We start from the raw sequence: 22,254 nt of genomic DNA on the forward strand, positions 1-22,254 counted from the left end.
TAAGTAGGTAGAGAGGGAGGCAGAGAGAGGGGGGGAAAGCAGGCTCCCCAATGAACAGAGAGCCTGATGCGGGGCTAGATCTCAGGACCCTGGGATCATGACCTGAGCTGAAGGCAGAGGCTTTAACCCACTGAGCCACCCCGGCGCCCCTGTTATCGCCCTCTTTGTGGAAGGCTATGCCTATCTGTGAGATGCATTTTGGAAACAAGATTTGGGACTGGTGATGACTAAAGAGACCGTGAGGCATACTAATTGAAAGTAATTGAAAGGTCTGGAGGCTTTTATTGGGAATTCTGAAGAAGAAAAGCTTTGAAAAGCAGTCATCTAAAAATGAAAAGCAGCAAGTCCAGCAGAAGTCAAGTGAATTGAAAAAAATGGCAGAGCTCTTGGAAATGATGCTGTCAGATGGTTTTCCAAGAATGTTCAAGCTGATGAGCATGTTAGCATAAAAGGAGACAAAGTCAGAAGTAAGGTGATTTGCCAGCTGGGGTTCGAGCACCGGGTTTGATCAGCAGAACAGGAATGATAAATAATTTCATTTCCAAGGGCTGGGTGACTGTGAAGCAGACAAAAACAGACTTTTTTTTAATGAGGTAGGAAAAAAACGTTTTGAAAAAGATATTATAATTTATATAACGTTTTTACTGCTGTTAATTTCCTTTGATGGGGATGGAAAATGGTACGTAGGAGGGTAGGCGTAAATGAGTTACACTGACATCCCAAACTAGGCTCTGTTCCAAGAATTAGCCTTAGGAAATGGTCCTCTGTTCTTCAACTGGAAACCAAGAGTAGAAAGTCTGACATCTTGGGTCCTTGGTTGGTTGGTTAGTTTTTGTCCTTTTACTTTTTATTTTGAAAGAATCTCAAACTCAGAGAAAAACAGGCAGAAATTCTGTAGAAGGGATGCTGTGATTTCGATTTGTCCTGTCACTGCTGATGTTATATTTAGCACTTGATGAAGGTGGTTCTGGATTGTGAAGCAAAGTTTCTCTCTTTCCCTTGCATTTAGTAAATACTTTGTGGACAGGTACTTGGAGACTCTGTAGACATCCTGATCCTCATCAGATTTTCTGTGCATTATGTATGTGTATTGGCTTGGACTCGCATGATGGAATGCTATAGACTGGAGGACTGGAATCATGGGAATTCATTTCTCACAGTTCCTTCAGGCTGGGATGGCCAGGATCCAGGTGCTGGCCATGCGGTTCTCTGCTGAGGGCCCGCTTGCTGGCTTGTAGACTTCTGCCTTCTCACCGTGTCTTCCAATGGCAGAGAGTCTAAGGGGGAGACGGGGAGAAAGCCAGCTCATTGGTGCCTGTCCTTGGAATGGTGCTAATTCCATCAGGAGAGTTCTACCCATGTGCCCTGATCTAAACTCAATTATCACCCAAGGTTTCCATTTTGAAATACCACCTACATTTCAGAGTAGGTCTCTAACATAAGAACTTGGGGCAGCATCTGCTGCCCCAAAGATTAGTGAAAACAGGAGTGTCAGTGTGGTTCGTAGTGTAGTATATGTTGTCACGATGGATTCCTCTTTTCTTCAGTGGGTTACCTGTTACCGTCAGAATATATTTATGCTCAGTCCCCATATTCGGTCAGTGGGAGCTCTTCTTGAGTGTCCTTTTGGCATATGCCCCACATTCCCTGAACACGTCCGTACTTGCTAACAACAGGTTATGCTATACTTACCCTGCTGCATGCTGGAATTTGTCCTTCTTCAAGGAGCCCTGACCCCTCCTAGCAGAGAGTGGAAGTTAGAAAGCTAAGACACGTACATAGGTGCACTCGTCGTACTGCGATGTCCTTTCCAGGCTCCCCCTGGGGGATAGAGCTAGGGGTTTTCTGTGCGCACGGCTTGTGTACACATACGTACACGTGCCTGCACCCAAGCTGGAATATAGGTATGCGTATGTACAGAGTATACATGCAACGTATAAATACATTTTATGTATTTATATATTCTGCATATTTCTAGATCTCTGTATTTTAAGAACCAGCAGTTCACTCTGATATTTCTGATTACAGTCCAACATCACAAATTCATCCTAGTTTTCTCCCTTTCCATATTTGTAAGTCCCTTGTCCAGCACTAAGAACATATTTACTAATTCGATCACTTCCTCTGAATGTAATCCAGTCTTCTGTCTCCGGAGTTGTGCCCTATCGCCTGTGTAAGCACACCCTCCGATCGCCACATCCTAGACAGCAGGTCCCCTTCGGCCCCCACCCCTCGCAGGAATGCTCTTCTCGCCTCTCTTGGTCTCTGACAGCCCACACTAAACTTCCAGCCTCCCGTCCCTTGGTACGGATCGTCACGCGCCTTGGGCTTCAACACCACACTGTGGGCTGCCCACCCCCAAACCCCCTCCCACCCACCATCACAGCCCCCATGGACTTCTGTCTTCCTCAGTGTCATCTCAAGGTTTTGGGGCTAAATTGTGAGGGAACCGGGGAAAGGAACTGGAAGAAGAATGGTACATCTCAGATTTTAAAATGGAAATGTTGGTAGTTTCCAATTCTGATGAGTCTACGTGTAAGGGCACACAGTAGAGGAATCCATGTATGAAACCTTGATTTCCTCCAGCATCTGTGCTTTGATTCCCAATCTGGAACAGCTGCAGGATAAGTGAGCTGCTTTTCCATCTAGCTTTGGCACCGAGGATCGAGGTGTGCTCTCACCGCGAACAGAGAAGTGAGCACGTGGGGGCCGCAGCTGTGCGGCTCAGTGTCCTCTCTTAGCAAGGAGCACACAGGAGAAAGAGCATCATATCTTTCTGGCTTCATGTTTTGGTTTTGCCCCCTTAAAGATATATGATATCTGGTGTTTCGCATTCCTCACGGAGCCTCACTTTCTTACTGATCTAACAGGTTCGTGAGAAGAATCAACTAAGATGAGGTATGTAAAGTGGCAGGGGAAGAACCATAGTCATCCTAACATAGCAAACATTTCAAGAGGCCGCCCTGGGCCAAGTACCTTCTATTTGTTACACTTACCGCAGGAACCCTATAACATAGCTTCATTTCCCCCTTGGACAGATCAGGAAACAGAGGCTCTGCAAGGTTTAGTGACCTGTCCGAGGTCATTCAGCTGCTAATTGGTGCAGCTGGACTTCGGATCTTGGCCTTTGACTCTGGTGTTCATAGAACTTCATTAGTTTTGACTCCGTGGACTGTCATGTAGAAGCTTTTAGACAGGGGGAGCCTGGTCCCCAGGACCCCGTGTGTGGTCCCCACAAGGGTTTGTTGCTGTGGAGGAGCTCCTGGCCGGTGAGAATGTATGTGGTCCTGACAGGGCTAGCTGGAGTGCCTTCTAGAGGTGAGGGGCTACTGGCCTAGAATATCTGGGTTGGTTAGGCCCCATGAGCGAAGTAGTTAAGGCTGTTGGCTTTGAAATCAGGCTGTGGAAATAAAATCCTCACCCCTCCACCTGATGGTTATGTGACCACACCAAAGTTTCTTCATCTCGCTGAGCTGTAACTTTCTCACCTGTGAGTAAAGATAATAATGGGATATATGTCATTGGATTGTTTTAAGAATTAAGTGAGTTTCTACATGTAAATCTCATGGATCTATGACTGGCACATGGTAAATTCTCAATAAGTATTATTATTCTTATTACTTCTTGAATATAATGGATTTTATAGACTTCCATGGATTGACCTGGAAGTCTAAGAGCTGTTTATAAAACATTCCAAAGGAGAAACTATATTTAGAATTAACAGCAGTCAACTTAGCGTAACCTTTGAATTCAGTCAACTTTATATTTGAATAGAATCAGCTTATGAATTAGAAACCATCAATATAGTTGTACCTCCATGATAAACATGAAAAGGGAGAAGACATCTGGTAAATTCTGGTTGTCTGCCAGTTATGAGGATTACCAGTGATCAAATATAAAGACTATCATATATACTTTATATAATTGGGTCCCTCTCGAAGGTAAGGGCACCCGAGGGTCACCATCTGGGATAGCAGTTACCCTGGCAGTGCAGCTAATGGAGTTTGGACTGAACCTCAACTCAGTAGTTTGCTCAGAAAATACTAAGTATATGAAAAAAATACATCCTTAAAATATATATTATTTGCAATGTTTGGTTCAAGAGTTCAGTGTGTTTCATCCTAAGTGCAGCTTGGGATTGACAACAGTGGAAGTTAGAATTAAGCTTGTGTATAATATGGAAAATATCTTTGACTGTAGTTTCTGCTTGAGAACATAGCCCTCATGTGAGGCTCTTGACATCCTTACCTGAAGCTTGGCTCTGCCTGTGATGGCTTTCTGTGTCCGTGTGTCTCTCTGCCCCCAGGAGCCCGGGAAGCGTTCCCAACTGTGGAGGATGACCAGCACGGGCATGCTGGCCCACGAGGGATCTTCGGTGCCTCACAACCCCAATAAGCCCTCCACAGCCCGCTCCGCCGAGGGCTCCGCCATCTTGGATATCGCTGGTCTTGCGGCAGTAACTGACAACAGGTATTTTTCTAGGCAACTTTTGATGCCAGCCCATTGCTTCCAAACTCCGTTTCAGTGGAGATACATACCAAAAAGTAAGCCTGTAAATGAAGTAAGAATTTGTATTTTTTAAAAAGATTTTATTAATTTATTTGACAGAGAGAGAGATCACAAGTAGGCAGAGAGGTAGGCAGAGAGAGGTGGGGAGGCAGGCTCCCTGCTGAGAGAGCAGAGAGCCCGATGCAGGGCTGGATCCCAGGACCCTGAGATCATGACCTAAGCTGAAGGCAGAGGCTTAACCCACTGAGCCACCCAGGCACCCCATGAGAATTTGTATTTTTATATTTGTATTTTTCTTCAGTAAGAGATCTGTCACATTCCTAAATACGAATTTTGGGTCTTTATTTAAAATAATTTTTGTTAGGCTATTGTTGAAATGCCCATGCAGGTGTTAAAAAAAAAGTCAAACAATATGAAGGATATGTTATGAAAAAATGAATTATCTCTTCCCACCAATTCTCCACTCTCCATTCCTCCCTAGAAATGAGCAGGTTTTAAAAAATATTTTTAAGAATTCGTTGTGGTTGTTTTTTTAAAGATTTTATTTATTTATTTGACAGAGATCACAAGTAGACAGAGAGGCAGGCGGGGGTGGGGGTGGGGGCGTGCTACGGAGCAGGCTCCCCGCTGAGCAGAGAGCCTGATACAAGGCTCAATCCCAGGACCCTGAGATGGTGACCTGAGCCAAAGGCAGAGGGTTAACCCACTGAGCCACCCAGGTGCCCCTCTTTTTAAGAATTCTTGTTAAATATTTCAAAAGCAGAAATAAACTATTAAGAGAATAATCAAATGTGTTTTTATGACCAACTCCTTGGGTTTGAATGAGTTACCGGGGACAAATAAGTTATTTGACTTGCCTGTGCCTTAGTTTCTTTATGCAGTCAGTATATTTTTTCCCAGTTGATACCTTACTTACTTCCAAAAGGACTTTACATGACTTACAAGTGAAAACCCGACATAAAATAAAGGTAATTGGGCATTAAATTGAAAAAAAACCCTCTTGAAAATATTTTCTGATCGATTTAGCGGAGAGCCCTTCTCAAGCTGCGTGATAGCTGCTCACTGTGGGACTGCAGGGACCGGATTATTCAGCTGTTGTGAATCCTTAAAAGTACTGATACTCCTCTGTGTCCCCCCTGTTCGATGCTTCCCATTTTGCCTTATTCCTCTTTGCTCACGAAGAGACACCTCGCTGCCATGGGATTCGGGCTGCCCGCCCATTGGGCTTTAAGGACGGAAGATGTTGGAAGAAAGAAGAGCAAAACCGACCCCGGTACTCTGGTTAGGCCTCCCATACTCGACTCGAAGACTCACTGCAGGTCCCTGTGTTGCAGATACGAGCCACTGATGCTACGCAAGCCGGATCGCAGGCGAAGCACGACTCAGACGTGGAGTTTCCGGGAAGGAAAACTGACCTGTGGGCTACACGGGTTGGTTGTCCAGGTCAGTAGTGCTTGACGCCCTCGGCTGCAGCAAGGAGTGCTCAAACCTTCTTTGAAGCCAAGTCTCAATTAAGATAAATACACTGGAAGGGGGAAATCATTACAGAGCGAGTATGCATTGTTTCATTATAGTCCAGAAGGTCAAGGAACTTCTGTTGTGCATCTGTGTGTATTTACAGGGAGAATATTCTTAGAGGTGGTATATGAGAAGTGTGTTGGGAAGGGTTGTCTGTAGGTAATGGGACCTTTTTTTTGGGCTTACTTGGATTATTTTTCTTTGGTGATCTAAATTACCTGTATGAGGCGCCTGGGTGGCTCAGTTGGATAAGCATCTGCCTTCGGCTCGGGTCGTGACCCCGGAGTCCTGGGATGGAGCTTCACAATGGGCTCCCTGCTCAGCGGGGAGTCTGCCTCTCCCTCTCCCTCTGTCCCTCCCCACTCGTGCTCACTCACTCTCTCTCTCTCTCTCAAATAAATAAATAAAAGCTTTAAAAAAAAATTACCTATGTAATTTTCAAAAGAAAGAAAGAAAAATGCCAGCTAAAAGCCCAATGCTAAGTTACATGGATTAATTTTAGGCCTGTAGAATTAATCCAATATCTACAACAATCTTTTATCAATCAGTTATCCAATATCTACAACAGTCTTCCGTGATGTGTTCCAGCTGCATTTTCTAGATTCTGTTTATTTTTGCATTCTTAGTGGTGCCCAAATAAGCGTTTAATTATTGTAGCGAATGTCAGAATGAAGATTGCTGGTTAGTTTCCTCTGCCCTCTGCCAGTCTATCTCATGATAAATCACCAGGGACCTCATAAGCAATGTTCACATGTTTAGAAAATGCCCAGGAGTTTGGATTTTCTGCCCTTCTTCTGGCTTCAGGCCAGAAAGAAGACCCTGGATCTGGAGTGAGTGGGGTGGGAAGTCGTCACAGAGGTTTGGGCATATCGCTGAACAACATGTGTGACATGGTGCAGTTTCTGCTTCAGCCCAGGGCTCTACCCAAAAGGTAAACGTGATGGCATCAGGGCCCAGCTTAGAGGACCCTTAGCATGTTTGTCCCTGGTGGACACCAGGCTGGCCCTCCACAGGGGGAGGTTGTTCTCCAGGGCAATGAGCAAAATTGGAAGGAGCCTCTGCCTGCTGTTTGATGAGATTTATTTTCTTTTATCTCCCTTGCCCTGAGCTTTTTCTGTCAAAGCCAGGCCACTTACTTCTATGAAGCACACATCTGGTATGGATTTGTGATTTTCAATTCACAATACAGTTCGGGCTTCTGGAGGCAAGAGAGGGCACGTTGTAATTGTTGGGCCCCGGGTCTGACCCGGACTTCCGCAGACTTCCCTTCCGGTTTGTTCCTAAAGCCCATAGAATTCGGATTCTTGTAGAGCAGACCCCCGCCCCCGTCCTTTGCTGGTGTTTTTTGTTTCTTGAATCCAGTTCATCATTTCTGTGGTTGTGAGTGACGCCATAATAACAGTATTCAGCTGAGCAGGGTGTGCTTTGGTTAGGGAAATAAGCTTGTTTTGCTCTTATTATTCTAAATAAAGTAACCGAAGGCATTAACCATCTGACACCACTGCCCTGAGAAGGTTGTGTATGTACTTTCTTTCCGAACTTACAACAGTCGTAGAAAGCTTTCTCCGTGTTGAAATCTGTTCTGTAAACCCAGCTCAGAGTTTCCTTTTCATTACCCAGTATTTAAAATTTAACAAAGGGGATCAAGACACACTAGCCATTATCTTCTCTAGCCCTGTATCTGCTGTCCCATAGACATGGTCCCGTAGACTTCCGTTTTGTTTGGGACAGATAGCAAGAAGATACTTTCCTCCAAAGGTCTGAGTAGCTGGCTTTCAGATGGCATTCGCTGCTCTGTTTCATTTTAGAAGAGGCGCCATCGTTTGAATATTTGAGCTCATTGTCCAGCCGTCGGCCTGTTTACCGAGATTTTTAACTCTAGAATTTGTCCTTATTGGAAGGCTGATGTTTTAGTTTTTTAACCAAACCTGAATGAGAGTACTTAGAGAAACGGGGCTTTGGTACTTTTTTTTAAAGCTTATTTTAATGACTGGAAGTTACTCATAAGCCAATATACTCTATTCTTACTCAGAATTCCCTAAGTTCCTGTAGCATAACTTTCTGTCTTGCCCAGGTAATCCTCCTGGTTTTCATCTTCAGTAAAGCTGAAGAAACAGTAAATGCTTTGTTAAAAATTGATCATGACCCTTCAAAAGAGAATTTAAATTTGATAACTTGCTTCAGATGACATGTTACGTTGTCAAAGTCAGTTCCTTTCTCTTTGCTTTCACGTCTTTATCCTTTTAGGCCAAAGGAGGGCTTTCCGGTTTGTTTGATGGAGCTGAAGTTGTTCTTGGTCCTGACACTTCCATGGAGCTTCTGGGGCCAGTTCCTCCTGAACAACAGTTTATCAACCAAAAAATGAGGCCTGGTTCTGGAATGTTATCTATCCGAGTCATCCCAGATGGGCCGACCAGAGCACTCCAGGTGATGATTTATCATAAGAACTGACGTGAATCTCACTGTGCTTTCCCCCCACACATTGGCTAGTCATGCTACAAATATTTATTGAGACATGTATGCTGGCTATGAGACTAGGATGTCCTTGTTTAGAAAATAGGGGTAAGACCTACTTCACAAAGTTGTGATAAGAATTGAAGTATAAAAAAATAATAAGATGATAGTAGAAAAAGGTACGGGAGTTAAAGAGGGTAATGCCAAGAATGGTACATATTATTATTATCAGTCATTATATAGTACTTAAATCTTTAATGGATATATTAACAACAAGATGCATGAAGTCCTGGGTCAGACCATGACAGTACTGTGTAGTGAAAGCAGGAGTGGAGGGTGGTCTGCAGAATATACAGGAAGGATTCGTATTCCCAGACTTGGAGGCTTCCTAAGAGGAGTAATATTTAAGCTGAGATCTGAAGGTTGACCGAAAGGAGTTAGCCAGATCACCAGGGAAGGTGAAGGGGCTGTGTGCTAATGAGAAGATGTTCACTCAGCAGTTTTTTACTGAGCACTTACTAGAGCCAAGCGTGGTTCTTGGTACTGAGCACAGACTACTGAACAAACACACAAAACCCCCTGTGGTCTGGGAACTCCCGTTTTGGAGGGGTAAACAAATAGTAAGCAAAAAACATAATGAAGAAATGATGTAGGATTTGGGAAGTTGATAAGTTGAAGGCCTGGAGTTGAAAGGGAGTGGCCCAACGGGCACTCTAGAGAGCGTGCTCCGAGTTAATGCTGGAGACGGAAGCAGGGGCCAGATTATTTAAAGTCTGACATATACTGGAAATTTTGTGGTTTTTCTGTGGCAATGAGGGGTCAAGGAATGAGGAGTTTGGGACTTGTTAGTATATGCTGTCTACGTGAAAATGTCTAGAAGTCTGTAAATGTGCGTCCGGTGCTCAGGGGAGAGATCTGTGCTGGAGATACAGGTTTGTCAGGGCCTGGTGTAATTAGAGGGCTGAGGGAAAGGAGAGATGCGGGTGGTGTGTGACAGTGACCTCTCCGGGGTAGTGTCTCATAATCCACAATCCCTCTTATAAAAGCACCCTTCTTTTCAGGCAAACTTCGAATGTAGTGATCTTAAGGTTTGTCCTTTTGGACTTGACCAATAATTCTAGATCACCTGTAGATGCCTAGTGCCCCATATGATGCTCTCGAGGTCTGTAACTTGACTTTGGCCCTGTAGACTTACAACCAAGTTTACTTTATTATTACCCAAGTCTTAGTTGGCAGCGCTTCTGAAACCATTAACTTCCATAGGATTATTGAGCACATCGTGACTTTTGACCTATACAGTTGGTATGGAATGGGTTTCATTGTGGAAGTATGAGCCCTCTTACGACAGTGTTTTATTTGACTTCAGATAACAGATTTCTCCCAACGGAAAAGTGACCGTTCATCATATGAAATGGATGAACTTCCCGTTACTGAGCAAGAGGTACAGAAATTAAAGAATCCAGACACAGAGCAGGAACTGGAAGTAAGTTTTAAGTATTGTAAATTCATTTCTTTATCATTAGATTTTTAGAACTTTGCTCTATAGTTTTCTCAATTTTAGACCTCTTTTCTCTCTGCCCTCTGAATTCTAAATACAGCTGTTGCCTTATGGTGTTTATGTCATCACAACATGAATGTGTGAATTTATTAATTAAATGACAGCTAAAACTGAATCAGAATGTGATAATGTACGAAAGTAAGATGACAAGAAAGAAAATCAAACTTTGAAATTTATACAAGGTCAGGAATAAGCAAACTAGGTTTTTTGAGGGCCCCCAGTTTTCTCTTGTCGTCTTTCTTCCTCTCTCCCTTGTTTGGGTGTTAGAAAGTGGAGTTTGAAAAGGAACATGAGGTGAACATGAAAATATACACTAGGGCACCGGGGTGGCTTGGTTAAGCATCTGTCTTCAGCTCAGGTCATGATCCCAGGGTCCTGGGATCAAGCCCGGCATCAGGCTCCCTGCTCAGCGGAGAGCCTGCTTCTCTCTCTCCCTTTGCTGCTCCCCTTGCTTGTGCTCTCTCTCTGTCAAATTAATTTAAAAAAAAAAAAAAAAAGACATATACTTACTGGGTATTTATTTAGTAACTTAAAAAAAAAAAATAATAAGGACCTGCATGTAAAGCACTGTGTCGGATATTATGGAAGTCCAGTGAATAGCATACTAAAAGCTTGTGTCCCAAACAGGGAGAAAGATTTTCAAGCAGGTCTTTTCCTATAATGAAATGCAGAATGTGTTCAGTGCTCCAAGAGAGGTATTATCATATCATATCACTTTGGAGTTCTGGACGGGGTGGGCACTGAGCCTAGGGAGAACGGTGCCTAATGAGAGACCAGAGTTGGGTTAGTGGTTTGCACCTGCTCAGGGGTGAAGCAGAGGGATTTAAAGCCATGTGTTTCCCTTGCCCTCTGTTTAAATTGGGTTGTATTTTGGTTTTCTTTCAGGTGCTTGTGAAGTTAGAAGGTGGAATTGGGTTGTCCTTAATTAATAAAGTCCCAGAAGAACTGGTCTTTGCAAGTCTTACAGGAATCAATGTGCATTACACGCAGCTGGCAACAAGTCATATGCTTGAGCTGAGCATACAGGATGTGCAGGTAATGGGGGCAGTTCAGAACTTGTTAAACCTCCTGTGTTCTTGCTGAGCACCCAGCCAGATCCAGTGTTTGGTGTCCTAAAAACACTAATGCTCTGGTGGAGATATCTTATTATGGCCTTCAAAAAATTATTCTATGAAAATAATTGTTGCCATCTATGTTTGTCTCACCAGTGTTTCTGTATAGTAGCCAGTGACTTAGACGATTTAGTCCAAGTGGCATGGAGGAAAGTGGACCCTGGTTCCCCATTCGCCAATAGGAAAAAGTAACAGGAAATCATTGAACCATCATTAGAGAAATTGAAGTTCATTGCAGGGAGAAAAAAGTAAGAGAACTGGACTTGTGCTTCCGGTCCAGGAAGTGTACGAATAGGGAACCAGGTTCCTACCTGAAGCAGCCCCCAAGTCCAGATAAAATAAGGAAACAATAGGTTCAAGGCCCTGTAAATCAGGCACTGAAAGACAGTGACCCTTGAGAGGTGGAAAACAAAAAAGCTGAGCCCTGCATTCACCTCAGCTGACTGCCTTGAGAAAGTTTCCAGGCCATGGCACTGGGAGGGGAGATGAAGACAGAGCCCAGTAGAGTGAATGAGTTGAACGGGCCAGGCAAAGAGAGTCTGGAGACCGAGGCGTCTAGAGTTTCATGGGGCGGCATACCTGGGAGGAGCATGCTGCACAGAAAGCAGACTCAGGAGATCTCCGGAGGGGTTCTGGGAGTATTCAGCAGAGGGCAGATCGGTGCTGCATGTAAGGAAACTACCATCTGAGCCATCCACGAGGATCTCACAGGGACAGCATCTGTTGCTCCCCAGGGCTGGGGATGGGCTTTGTTCCCCCAGCCACATTGAATATAAAGACACATATGTAACATTGGGAAGAGTCTTCCAAAAAATCTTGCCTTCATAGTGAACTATAATTAGCCCTTGGCTGAGCACTGTTCCAGACCCACCTAACAAATCATAAAAGCAGTCTGAAAGGATCAATCTGTTTCCAAGTAATTTAACTGTATCCCTGAACAAAGCTCAAGATTTAATGGAATGCAAAAATACCCAGCACCCAACAAAGTAAAATTCACAATATCTGGCATCCTGTCAAAAATTACCAGGTGTGCAAAGGGGCAGGAAAACACAATATATAATGAGAATAATCAGTTGAATGGACCCAGAGCTAACACAGATGTTAGAATTTTCAGAGAAGGACATTAACTGTTATTATAACTGCATTGTACATGTTCAAAAAGTTAAGTAGACACATAGAAGATATGAGAAACTCAAACTTCTAGAGATTAAAATGAAATGAAAAACACACTGCTTTCAATGAATAGCAGATGACACAGTACAGGAAAATAAAGATTAGTGAACTTGAAGACATAGCAATGAAAACTGTCCAAATTGAAATGCTGAGGGGAAAATAATCCATAAAAAGAAAACAACATCAGTGACCTACGGGACACCCTCAAGCAACCTAACATGTGGATAATTGGAGTCCCTGAAGGCCAAGAGTGAGAGGAGGGCATATAAAAAATATTTAAAGACATCTTGGCCATAAATTTTCCAAGTTTAATGAAAACTAAACTCACAGATAGAAGCTCAAGCACGAACAGAAACACGTGCTTGCATGCGCGTGAAGGAAACTACGCCAAGGTACATCATCATTAAATTACTCAAAAGCGGTGATGAATCATCCAGGTTAAGCAAGACTTGTCATGTGCCAGGAGAAAAAGTGAGAATGAGAGCTGACTTCTCATTGGGAATGATGCGAGCGAGAAGAGAAGACAGTAACGTCTTTAAAGAACTGGAAGGAAGAATAACCATCAACCTGGAATTCTATGCCCAGCAAATATATCTTTCAAAAGCAAGGGTGAATCACCTCTTCCCTGCTCCCTGGCAGGGTTACTGTGGCTGGGCAGTGGGCTGAGGTGGCTTATGTCGGGACACGGGACCGGAGCTTCCGCCTGGCTCCCATTAGGTGCCGAGATGCCTAAGAAAGCTGGTGTGATCAACAGGGGTAAGAATCAGAGCAAGGAGCCAGGGAGACCACTTCCTCCCTTAGGTCCTGTGGTGATTGATCCTACATGTTGTGTCACCGTAGCCATCCATGCCAAACCTGGGTCCAAACAAAATGCTCTAACAGACGTGATGGCGGAAGCTGTGAGTGTGGTCATCGCAGCCCTCTCCCCCCAGCCCTGTCAGAAGGAGAGGCTAATGCCCAGCTCTGTTGGTACCTTAGAATGTCCTGGAGCTCAGGGAGAGTGACGTGGTTTTAGATAAGGGTGGTCAATCTCATGGAGAAGTGGTGGCCTCCATCACTGCAGAAGAGATCTTGGAGAAATTAAAGCAGCACCCCCTCCCCAATAAATAAATAAATAAATACAAGCAAGTTCTGAGAAATACATCCTTGAGAAGCCTTTTGTTTCTATTTGTTTTTAAAGATTTTACTTATTTATTTAATTGACAGAGAGAGACACAGCGAGAGAGGGAACACAAGTAAGGAGAGTGGGAGAGGGAGAAGCAGGCTTCCCATTGAGCAGGGAGCCCGATGCAGGGCTCGATCCCAGAACTCCAGAATCATGACCCGAGCCAAAGGTGGGTACTTAACAACTGAGCCACCCAGGAGCCCTGAGAAGACTTTTAACTGCTATTAATGAAGAGGCTGTTAAATAGGAAAATATATTTCTGTGTATGGAAGAAGTTGAAAAAAAATAAATTTAAGAACAAGACTCAAAAAAGAAGTAGGAATTTTAAAAGTACTGTACGTTCAAAATGGATTCTAACATCCCTGACCCCAAGTAGCTTGGAACGTGCTCGCATTACAAAATAACAGAGCTGGAAGAGTTCTTCGGGATGACCTCAGTCAGCCCCTTTCATCCTGTGACGGGGCTTCCGCTCTCCAGAAGTTGAGAGGCTTGTTCAGGATCACTCTGTGCAGGATGACAGCCGAAACTCAGATCCCTTGACTCCTGGCTGGATGCCGTTTATCCTGATTTTGTAAATGAAGAGATTTCCACAGACTTCTAGGGTTCTGAGGACTGTCTTCTCTACAGTTTACAAGTGACAGAAGAAAACCTGTCACACTGCTTTGTGGTCTTACTTTATATTTTAAAAGGCTTATCTTAAATTTTTAAAAAGTGCTTTTTTTGGTCTTTTTAAAATTTGATAGGGCGTTTTGTAAAAAAGAAAATAAGAATAATTAGGACTTGTAATTTCATGTTAATTATTTTAGGGAAGTCACTGAATTTTCATCCTACTTGGATGGTAACTGCAAACCTCAAATCTGTAGTTCTTGTGAGTCTCTGAAGATCTTTAAAGGAAGGGGGCCTGAATGCTACTTTCGGTATGTGTAAAAGCCTTATCAGAAATCATCTCTACATTAAAGCCTCAAAAGCTAATAAAAGAATGAGATAGAAATGTTTTTAGACATACAAAAGCTAAAAGAACTAATTTCCAGCACATTCATGCTAAAAAAAAATGTTAAGTAACATTATTCAGGCAGAAGGAAATGGTAGCAGGTGGAAATCTGGCTCTCCACAAAGGAATGAACACCTGAAATGATAAATACACAGGTGAATGAGAATATTTTCTAATTATTTAGATTTCTTTAAGAGAGAATCAACTGCTTAGACAAAACTGATAGCACTGTATTTTAGAGCCTATAAGATGTTAGAGTAAAGTGAATGACAACTATAGCATCAAGTTTGGAGAGAAGAAATGGAATTACGTTAACTATAGTGTTCTTACGCGCTCGGTAGTATGCTGTCATTTGAACATAAACTGGTAAGTTAAAGAAGAATACTATAAATCCTAAAGCAACAAAGAGCTACAACTAATAGTCCAACAGAAGGAGAAGATGGACAACCCAAGCGAAGGCAGAAAAAGTGGGAAAACATGGGAAAGAACAGATGAGACAGATTGAAAACAAATAGCAAGATGGTAGAGTCATTCAAACCGAACTGTATCAATTAAATAAATGTGAATGCTGTAAGGACCTCTAGTGGAAAGGCACAGGTGATCAGACTGGAGTATAAAGTGAGATCCAATTATATGCTGCCTCCGAGGAACACATTGAATATAAAGACACAGTAGGTTAAAAGAGAAGAATGGAAAAAGACATACTGAGCTAGAACTAGTCATAAGAAAGTGGAAATGGCTAGATTCCTGTCAGAATCAATTACAGAGCAAAGCGTATTACCGGGAATAAGGAAGGTAACGTCCTAATGCTGAGAGAGACAGTGTATGCGGACCACATAATGATTGCAGCTATTTATGTACCTGATCTCAGGGTTTTGAAGTGTAGGAAGCAAAAACTGATAGCACTGAAAGAAGAAATGGACAAGTACACAATTATAGTAGAATATTTCAAGGAGGGGCCAAGATGGCAGAGGAGTAGGGGACCCTATTTCAGTTGGTCTCCTGAACTGAGCTGGATATCTACCAGACCACTCTGACCACCCAGGAAATCAGCCTGAGATGTAAGGAGATATCTCATGGTCTATACCAACAGAATATCTCTGGCGGCTGGATTTGAGGTATGAAGCAGGGAGCTGCGATTCTGCTGGCAGATACCAGAAGATAAACGGAACGGGGAGAGAGCCGCCATAAGTGCTGGCGCCAGAAAGGTGAACTAACACAGGAGCGCACAAGCCTCGCGCACTGGGGCCTGGGCACAGACTTGCAGACCAGACCAGTAGCTGTGGGGAAAGGACTTTAGGGTAGCCCATTGGACTAAAACCTGGAGCTGCGGGGGTGCACATGTGAACTGGGGGTAGCTGGCGGTTTTAGAAGCACAAAGGGCAAGGGCAAGGGCTGGGAGTGCTGCTGTGGGGCACACAACCCAGGACGCTGGGGTGTTTAGCAGCACAGACAGAAACCGAGTCAGTGTGGCCTGGAGGGCTTTCTAGAGAACAGACTGTACTCGCCCTATGCTGAGACAGAGGACTGGGCACAATCGCTTCTGCTCTGACTCTCAGAAGAGACAGGGAAAGCTGCCAGAGAACAAAAGCCCCCCAAACCAGTTTTCACTGAGCCCGTCCCCCCAACAGGGGGCAGGGCAGTTCTGCCCAACAGGGTTGCCTGAGTAACAGCACAGCAGGCCCCTCCCCCAGAAGACAGGCTGGAAGAACAAGAGGCCGACAACCCTAAGGGCCCTATAAAATGGGTGCATCTTGCTTGGGTTGTCTTCAACAGAGTTTGGACTCTGTACATTCCCTCAACCACCTCTTGCCAGAATGACTAGGAGGAGGAACCCTCAACATAGGAAAAATTCAGAGATTGTGATCTTTGCCACTGAACTAATGGATATGGTTATAAGCAAAATGCTGGAATTAGACTTCAGAGTAACAGTTATGCAGATAATAGCTAGGTTGGAGAAGAACATTAATGGCAACATAGATTCTCTGAGGGCAGAATTGAGAGCTGATCTGGCAGAACTTAAAAATGCTATCGATGAGATCCAATCTAATCTAGATACTCTAACAGCTAGGGTAAATGAGGCAGAAGAATGAATTAGTGATCTAGAAGATAAACTGATAGAAAAGAAGGATCAGGAGGAGGCCTGGAGCAAACAGCTTAGAATCCATGAAAACAGAATTAGAGAAATAAATGATGCCATGAAATGATCCAATGTCAGAATTATTGGGATCCCTAAGGGGGTGGAGAGAGAGAAAGGACTAGAAGATATAGCTGAGCAAATCCTTGCTGAGATTTTCCCTAATCTGGAGAATGAAATGAGCATCATGTCCTAGAAATAGAACTCCCCCCTCCAGGATTAAAGAGGGCAGACCAACCCCCAGGCATGTGGTAGTGAAATTTGTGAATCTTAAAACCAGAGAAGACATCTTACAGGCTGCTAGGGGGAAGAGATCCCTTCATACAAAGGGAGGAACATCAGAATAACGTCAGACCTGTCCACAGAAACCTGAAAAGCCAAAAAGGTCTGGCAAGATATATGCAGGGTACTAAATGAGAAGAACATGCAGCCGAGAATACTTTATCTGGCAAGGCTGTCATTTAGAATGGATGGAGAGATAAAGAGCTCCCAAGACTGGCAAAAACTGAAAGAATATGTGACCACTAAGCTGGCCCTGTAAGAAGTACGAAGGGGGGTTCTATAAAAGAAGAAAGACCCTAAGAGTGATATAGAACAGAAATTTACAGAGACAATCTATAGAAAGAAGGATTTCACAGGCAACATGATGACAATAAAAACACACCTTTCAATAATCACTCCCAATGTCAACAGCCTAAATGTTCCCATGAAACGGCATAGGGTTGCAGATTGGATAAAAAGACCTATGGACCCATCCATATGCTGTCTATGAGAGACTCATTTTGAACCTAAAGAGACATCTAGACTGAAATTGAAGAGATGGAGACTGATCTTTCATGCCAACGGACTGCAAAAGAAAGGTAGGGTGGCAATCCTCATATCCGACAAATTAAGATTTTAAGCTAAAGACCCTAGTAAGAGATACAGAAGGACACTGTATCATTCTTAAAGGGTCTATCCAATAAGAAAATTTAACAGTTGTAAATATCTATGCCCCCAACATGGAAAAAGCCAACTACATAAACTAACTGTTATTCAAAATAAAGAAACATATGAGTAATAATACATTAATTGTAGGGGATCTTTGCACTCTACTCTCAGCAATAGACAGATCACCTAAGCAGAAAATGAACAAAGAAATAAGAACTTTGAATGACACATTGGACCAGATGGACCTCATAGATAAATACAGAACATTCCACCCTAAACCAACAGAATATTCATTCTTCTTGAGCACATGTGGAACTTTTTCCAGAATAGACCACATATGGGTCATGAATCAGATCTCAGCTGATACCAAAAGATTGAGATTATTCCTTGCATAGTCTCAGACTATAATGCTTTGAAACTGGAACTTAATCACAAGAAAAAGTTTGGAAGAAATTCAAACACTTGGAAGCTAAAGACCATCCTGCTCAAGAATGTTTGGGTCAACCAGGAAATCAAACAGGTACTTAACTTAAACAATTCATGGAAACCAATGAAAATGAAAACACATTAGTCCAAAACATATCAGATACAACAAAAGCAGTCCTAAGGGGGAAATACATAGCCAAACAAAGCCTCATTCAAAAAAACCACAGAATAATCCCAAATATGCAAACTCTCTACACCTTAAAGAACTGGAGAATCAATAACAAATTAAGCCTATCCCATGCATTAGAAGGGAAACAATTAAGATTAGAGCAGAGACCAATGAATTAGAAACCAGAGATATGGTAGAACACATCCTTGAAACTAGAAGTGGCTTCTTTGAAAGAATTGATAAGATCGATGAACCATAGGCCAGACTAATCCAAAAGAAGAGAGAAAGGACCCAAATTAATAAAATTATGAATGAAAGGCGGGAGATCACGACTAACACCAAGGAAATAGAAACAGGCATCAGAAATTATTATCAACAGCTATATGCCAATAATTAAGCAACCTAGAAGAAATGGATGCATTCCTGGAAACCTGTAAACTTCAAAGACCAAAACAGGAAGAAATTGACAACCTGAATAGACCAATAACTAGTAACAAGATTGAAGCCTTGACCAAAAAACAAGAATCAAGGACCTGATGGATTCTCTGGGGAATTCTACCTAACATTCTAAGAAGAAATAATAGGAGACTAAAGCAGTTTAAAAGAATAGAAACAGAAGGAGAACTTCCAGACTATCTATGAAGCCAGCATTACCTTGACTATGGATGTCCAGATTCTCAACAAGATCCTAGCTAATAGGACCCAACAGCACATTAAAAAGGTTATCCACCATGACCAGGTGGGATTTATCCCTGGGGTGCAAGGGTGGTCCAACATTCGCAAATCAGTGTGATAGAGAACAAATTACTAAGAGAAGAGAGAAGAACCACATGGTCCTCTCAATTCATGCCAAAAAAGCATTTGACAAAATATAGCATCCTTTCCTGATTAAAACTCTTCAGAGTATAGGGATAGAGAGAACATTCCTCAATTTCATAAAATCCATCTATGAAAAACCCAGAGCAAATATTCTCAATGGGGAAAAGCTGAGAGACTTTCCCTTAAAATCAGGAGAATGACAAGGATGCCCACTTTTGCCACTGTTGTTCAACATAGTACTATAAGTCCCAGCAACAGCAATCAGGCAACAAAAAGAAATGAAAAGTATTCAAAGTGGCAAAGAAGAAGTCAAACTCTCTCTCTTCGCAGATGACATGATACTTTATGTGGAAAATCCTAAAGACCCCACTCCCAAACTACTAGAATTCATACAGCAATTCAGTAATGTGGCAGGATACAAAATCAATGCACAAAAATCAGTTACTTTCTTATACACTAACAATGAAACTGTGGAAAGAGAAATTAGAGAATCGATTCCATTTACAATAGCACCAAAAATCACAAGATACCTTGGAACCTAACCAAAGAGGTAAAGCATCTATATTCTGGGAACTACAGAACACTCATGAAAGAAATTGAAGACACAGAAAGATGGAAAGATATCCCATGCTCATGGATCAAAAGAACAAACATGGTTAAAGTGTCTGTGCTGCCCAGAGCATAGTACAGATTGCTATACTTTCAACGCCATCCCAATCAAAATACCATCAGCATTTTTCAAAGTGCTGGAACAAAACAATCCTAAAATCTATATGGAACCAGAAAAGACCCAAGGAAATGTTGAAAAATGTCACCAAGGAAATGTTGAAAAGGAAAAAACAAAGTGGGGGCATCATGTTGCCTGATTTCAAGCTTTACTACAAAGCTGTGGTCACCAAGACAGCATGGTACTGTGGTACTGGCACAAAAACAGACACATAGACCAATGGAACAGAGTAGAGAGCCTGGATATGGACCCTCAACTCTATGGTAAATAATCTTCAACAAAGCCAGAAAAAATACCCAATGGAAAAAAGACACTCTCTTCAATAAATGGTGCTGGGAAAATTGGAAAATATACAGAAGAATGAGACTCGACCATTCTCTTACACCATACACAAAGATAAACTCAAAATGGATGAAAGACCGCAATGTGAAACAGGAATCCATCAAAAACCTAGAGGAGAACGTAGGCAGTAACCTCTTCAACATCAGCCACAGCAACTTCTTTCAAGACAGGTCTCCAAAGGCAAAGGAAACAAAAGTGAAAATGAACTTTTGGGACTTCATCAAAATAAAAAGCTTCTGCACAGCAAAGGAACAGTCAACAAAACAAAGAGGCAACCCACAGAATGGAAGAAGATATTTGCAAATGACACTACAGACAAAGGGCTGATATCCAAGATCTGTAAAGAACTTCTCAAACTCAACACTCAAAAAACAAATAATCAAGTCAAAATGGGCAGAAGACATGAACAGACACTTTTCCAATGAAGACACACAAATGGCTAACAGACACATGAAAAAATGTTCATCATCATTAGGCATCAGGGAAATTAAAATCAACCAAACTGAGATGCCACTTACACCAGTTAGAATGACAGAAATTAACAAGGCAATAAACAAATGTTGGAGAGGATGTGGAGAGAGGGGAACCCTCTTACACTGTTGGTGGGAATGCAAGCTGGTGCAGCTACTTTGGAGGCTCCTCAAAAAATTAAAATTAAAGCTACCCTATGACCTGGCAATTGCACTACTGGGTATTTACCCCAAAGATACAGATGTAGTGAAAAGAAGGGCCATATGCACCCCCATGTTCATAGCAGCAATGGGCCACAATAGCCAAACTGTGGAAAGAGCAGAGATGCTCTTCAACAGACAAATGGGTAAAGATACGGTCCATATATGCAATGGAATATTACTCAGCCATCAGAAAGGACGGCTTTTACCCAACTTTTGCATTAACATGGATGGGACTGGAGGAGATTATGCTGAGGCAGAGAAAGTCAATTATGTGGTTTCACTTACTTGCGGAACATAAGGAGTAGCATGGAGGACATTAGGAGAAGGAAGGGAAAAATAAAGACAGGGGATATTGTGAGGGGAAGATGAACCATGGGAGACTGGACTCTGAGAAACAAACTGAGGGTTTTAGAGGGGAGGAGTGTGGGGGATGGGTGAGGCCAGTGGTGGGTATTAAGGAGGGCACGTACTACATGGAGCACTGGGTGTTATCTATAAACAGGGAATCTTGGAACACTACATCAAAAACAAATGGTGTACATAACATAATTTTAAAAAAAAGAAAATTTTATTTCCCTCTCTGAATAATTGTTAGAATTATCAAATAAGCAGCAATTCATCAAAGCACTTGAATAGCACATGAATAGCACTACCAACCAAGTAGCCTAATTGACATTTATCCAGCAGCCCACCTAGCAACAGCAGAAAACATGTTCTTCTCAAGTGCACAGGAAACATTTCCAAGAGAGACCACATTCTGGACCATAAAACAATTCCCAAGTGCAAAAGGATTCAAGTCACACAGTCTGTTCTCTCATCACAATGGAATTGAAGTGGAAATAACAGAAAGATAGTTGGGAAAATCCCCCAAATGACTGGAAACTAAAAAGCGTATTTCTGAATAGCCCAGAGATCAGAGGAGAAATCAAAATAGAAATCAGAAAATATTTTGAACTAAACGAAGATGAAAACACAGCATGTCAAAGTTGATGGAATGCCACTGCATCTCTACTGAAGGGAGAGTTCTGGCACTATTAGAGGAGGATAAAGGTCTGGAAACTGTGAACTCAGGTGTCATCTTAAGAAACTAAACAACAACAACAACAAATTAAGTCTAAAATCAGCAGAAGAAAGGAAGTAAGAATCCCAGTGGAAATCACTGTAGTAGAAACCAAAAACCACAGTGAAAGGAAGGAAAGGAGGAAGGAAAGAAGGAAGTCAAAAGCTGCTTCTTTGAGAAAATCAGTAAAACTAACACATTTCTAATGAGTTTGATCAGGAGGGGAAAGAGAGAAGACACAAATTACTGATGCCAAGAAAGGGCAGGTTGCCATAGAGGCCCGCAACTTGACAGTTCTATGGGAGCTTTGAGGGGAGCTGTAAGCTCATCCCAGCCCCGGGGCTGCCCGGGGATGGGGCTGTTGGTGTTTGAGGCCACCGTGAACCTGGGGAGGGCAGGTGGGGTGGGAAAGCCACAGAGCTGGCTGTTCTTGCTGAGTTTCAGCTAACTTTCTCTGATAAGTGACCCCTGGACTGCTGCAAGCCCGTGG

General features: G+C 42.7%; 1 protein-coding gene across 8 annotated transcripts in view; it reads left to right on the forward strand.

The window, feature by feature from the left end:
* The window catches only part of VPS13D (vacuolar protein sorting 13 homolog D), a 255,002-nt gene that overhangs the window by 131,886 nt on the left and 100,862 nt on the right, over positions 1–22,254 (forward strand). For all 8 annotated transcript variants that reach the window (XR_006383119.1, XM_044237192.1, XM_044237194.1 and 5 more), the window contains 5 exons: positions 4,307–4,470; positions 5,844–5,952; positions 8,275–8,454; positions 9,848–9,964; positions 10,925–11,074. Coding sequence is in view for 7 of the 8 variants with exons in the window: in XM_044237192.1 (XP_044093127.1) it covers positions 4,307–4,470; positions 5,844–5,952; positions 8,275–8,454; positions 9,848–9,964; positions 10,925–11,074 (720 nt within the window). In the remaining variant the exon portion in view is untranslated. The remainder of the gene's footprint in view (positions 1–4,306; positions 4,471–5,843; positions 5,953–8,274; positions 8,455–9,847; positions 9,965–10,924; positions 11,075–22,254) is intronic.

Source organism: Neovison vison, chromosome 2 (genome assembly GCF_020171115.1).
Source record: "Neovison vison isolate M4711 chromosome 2, ASM_NN_V1, whole genome shotgun sequence".
In the NCBI taxonomy this organism is placed as follows: Eukaryota; Metazoa; Chordata; class Mammalia; order Carnivora; family Mustelidae; genus Neogale; species Neogale vison.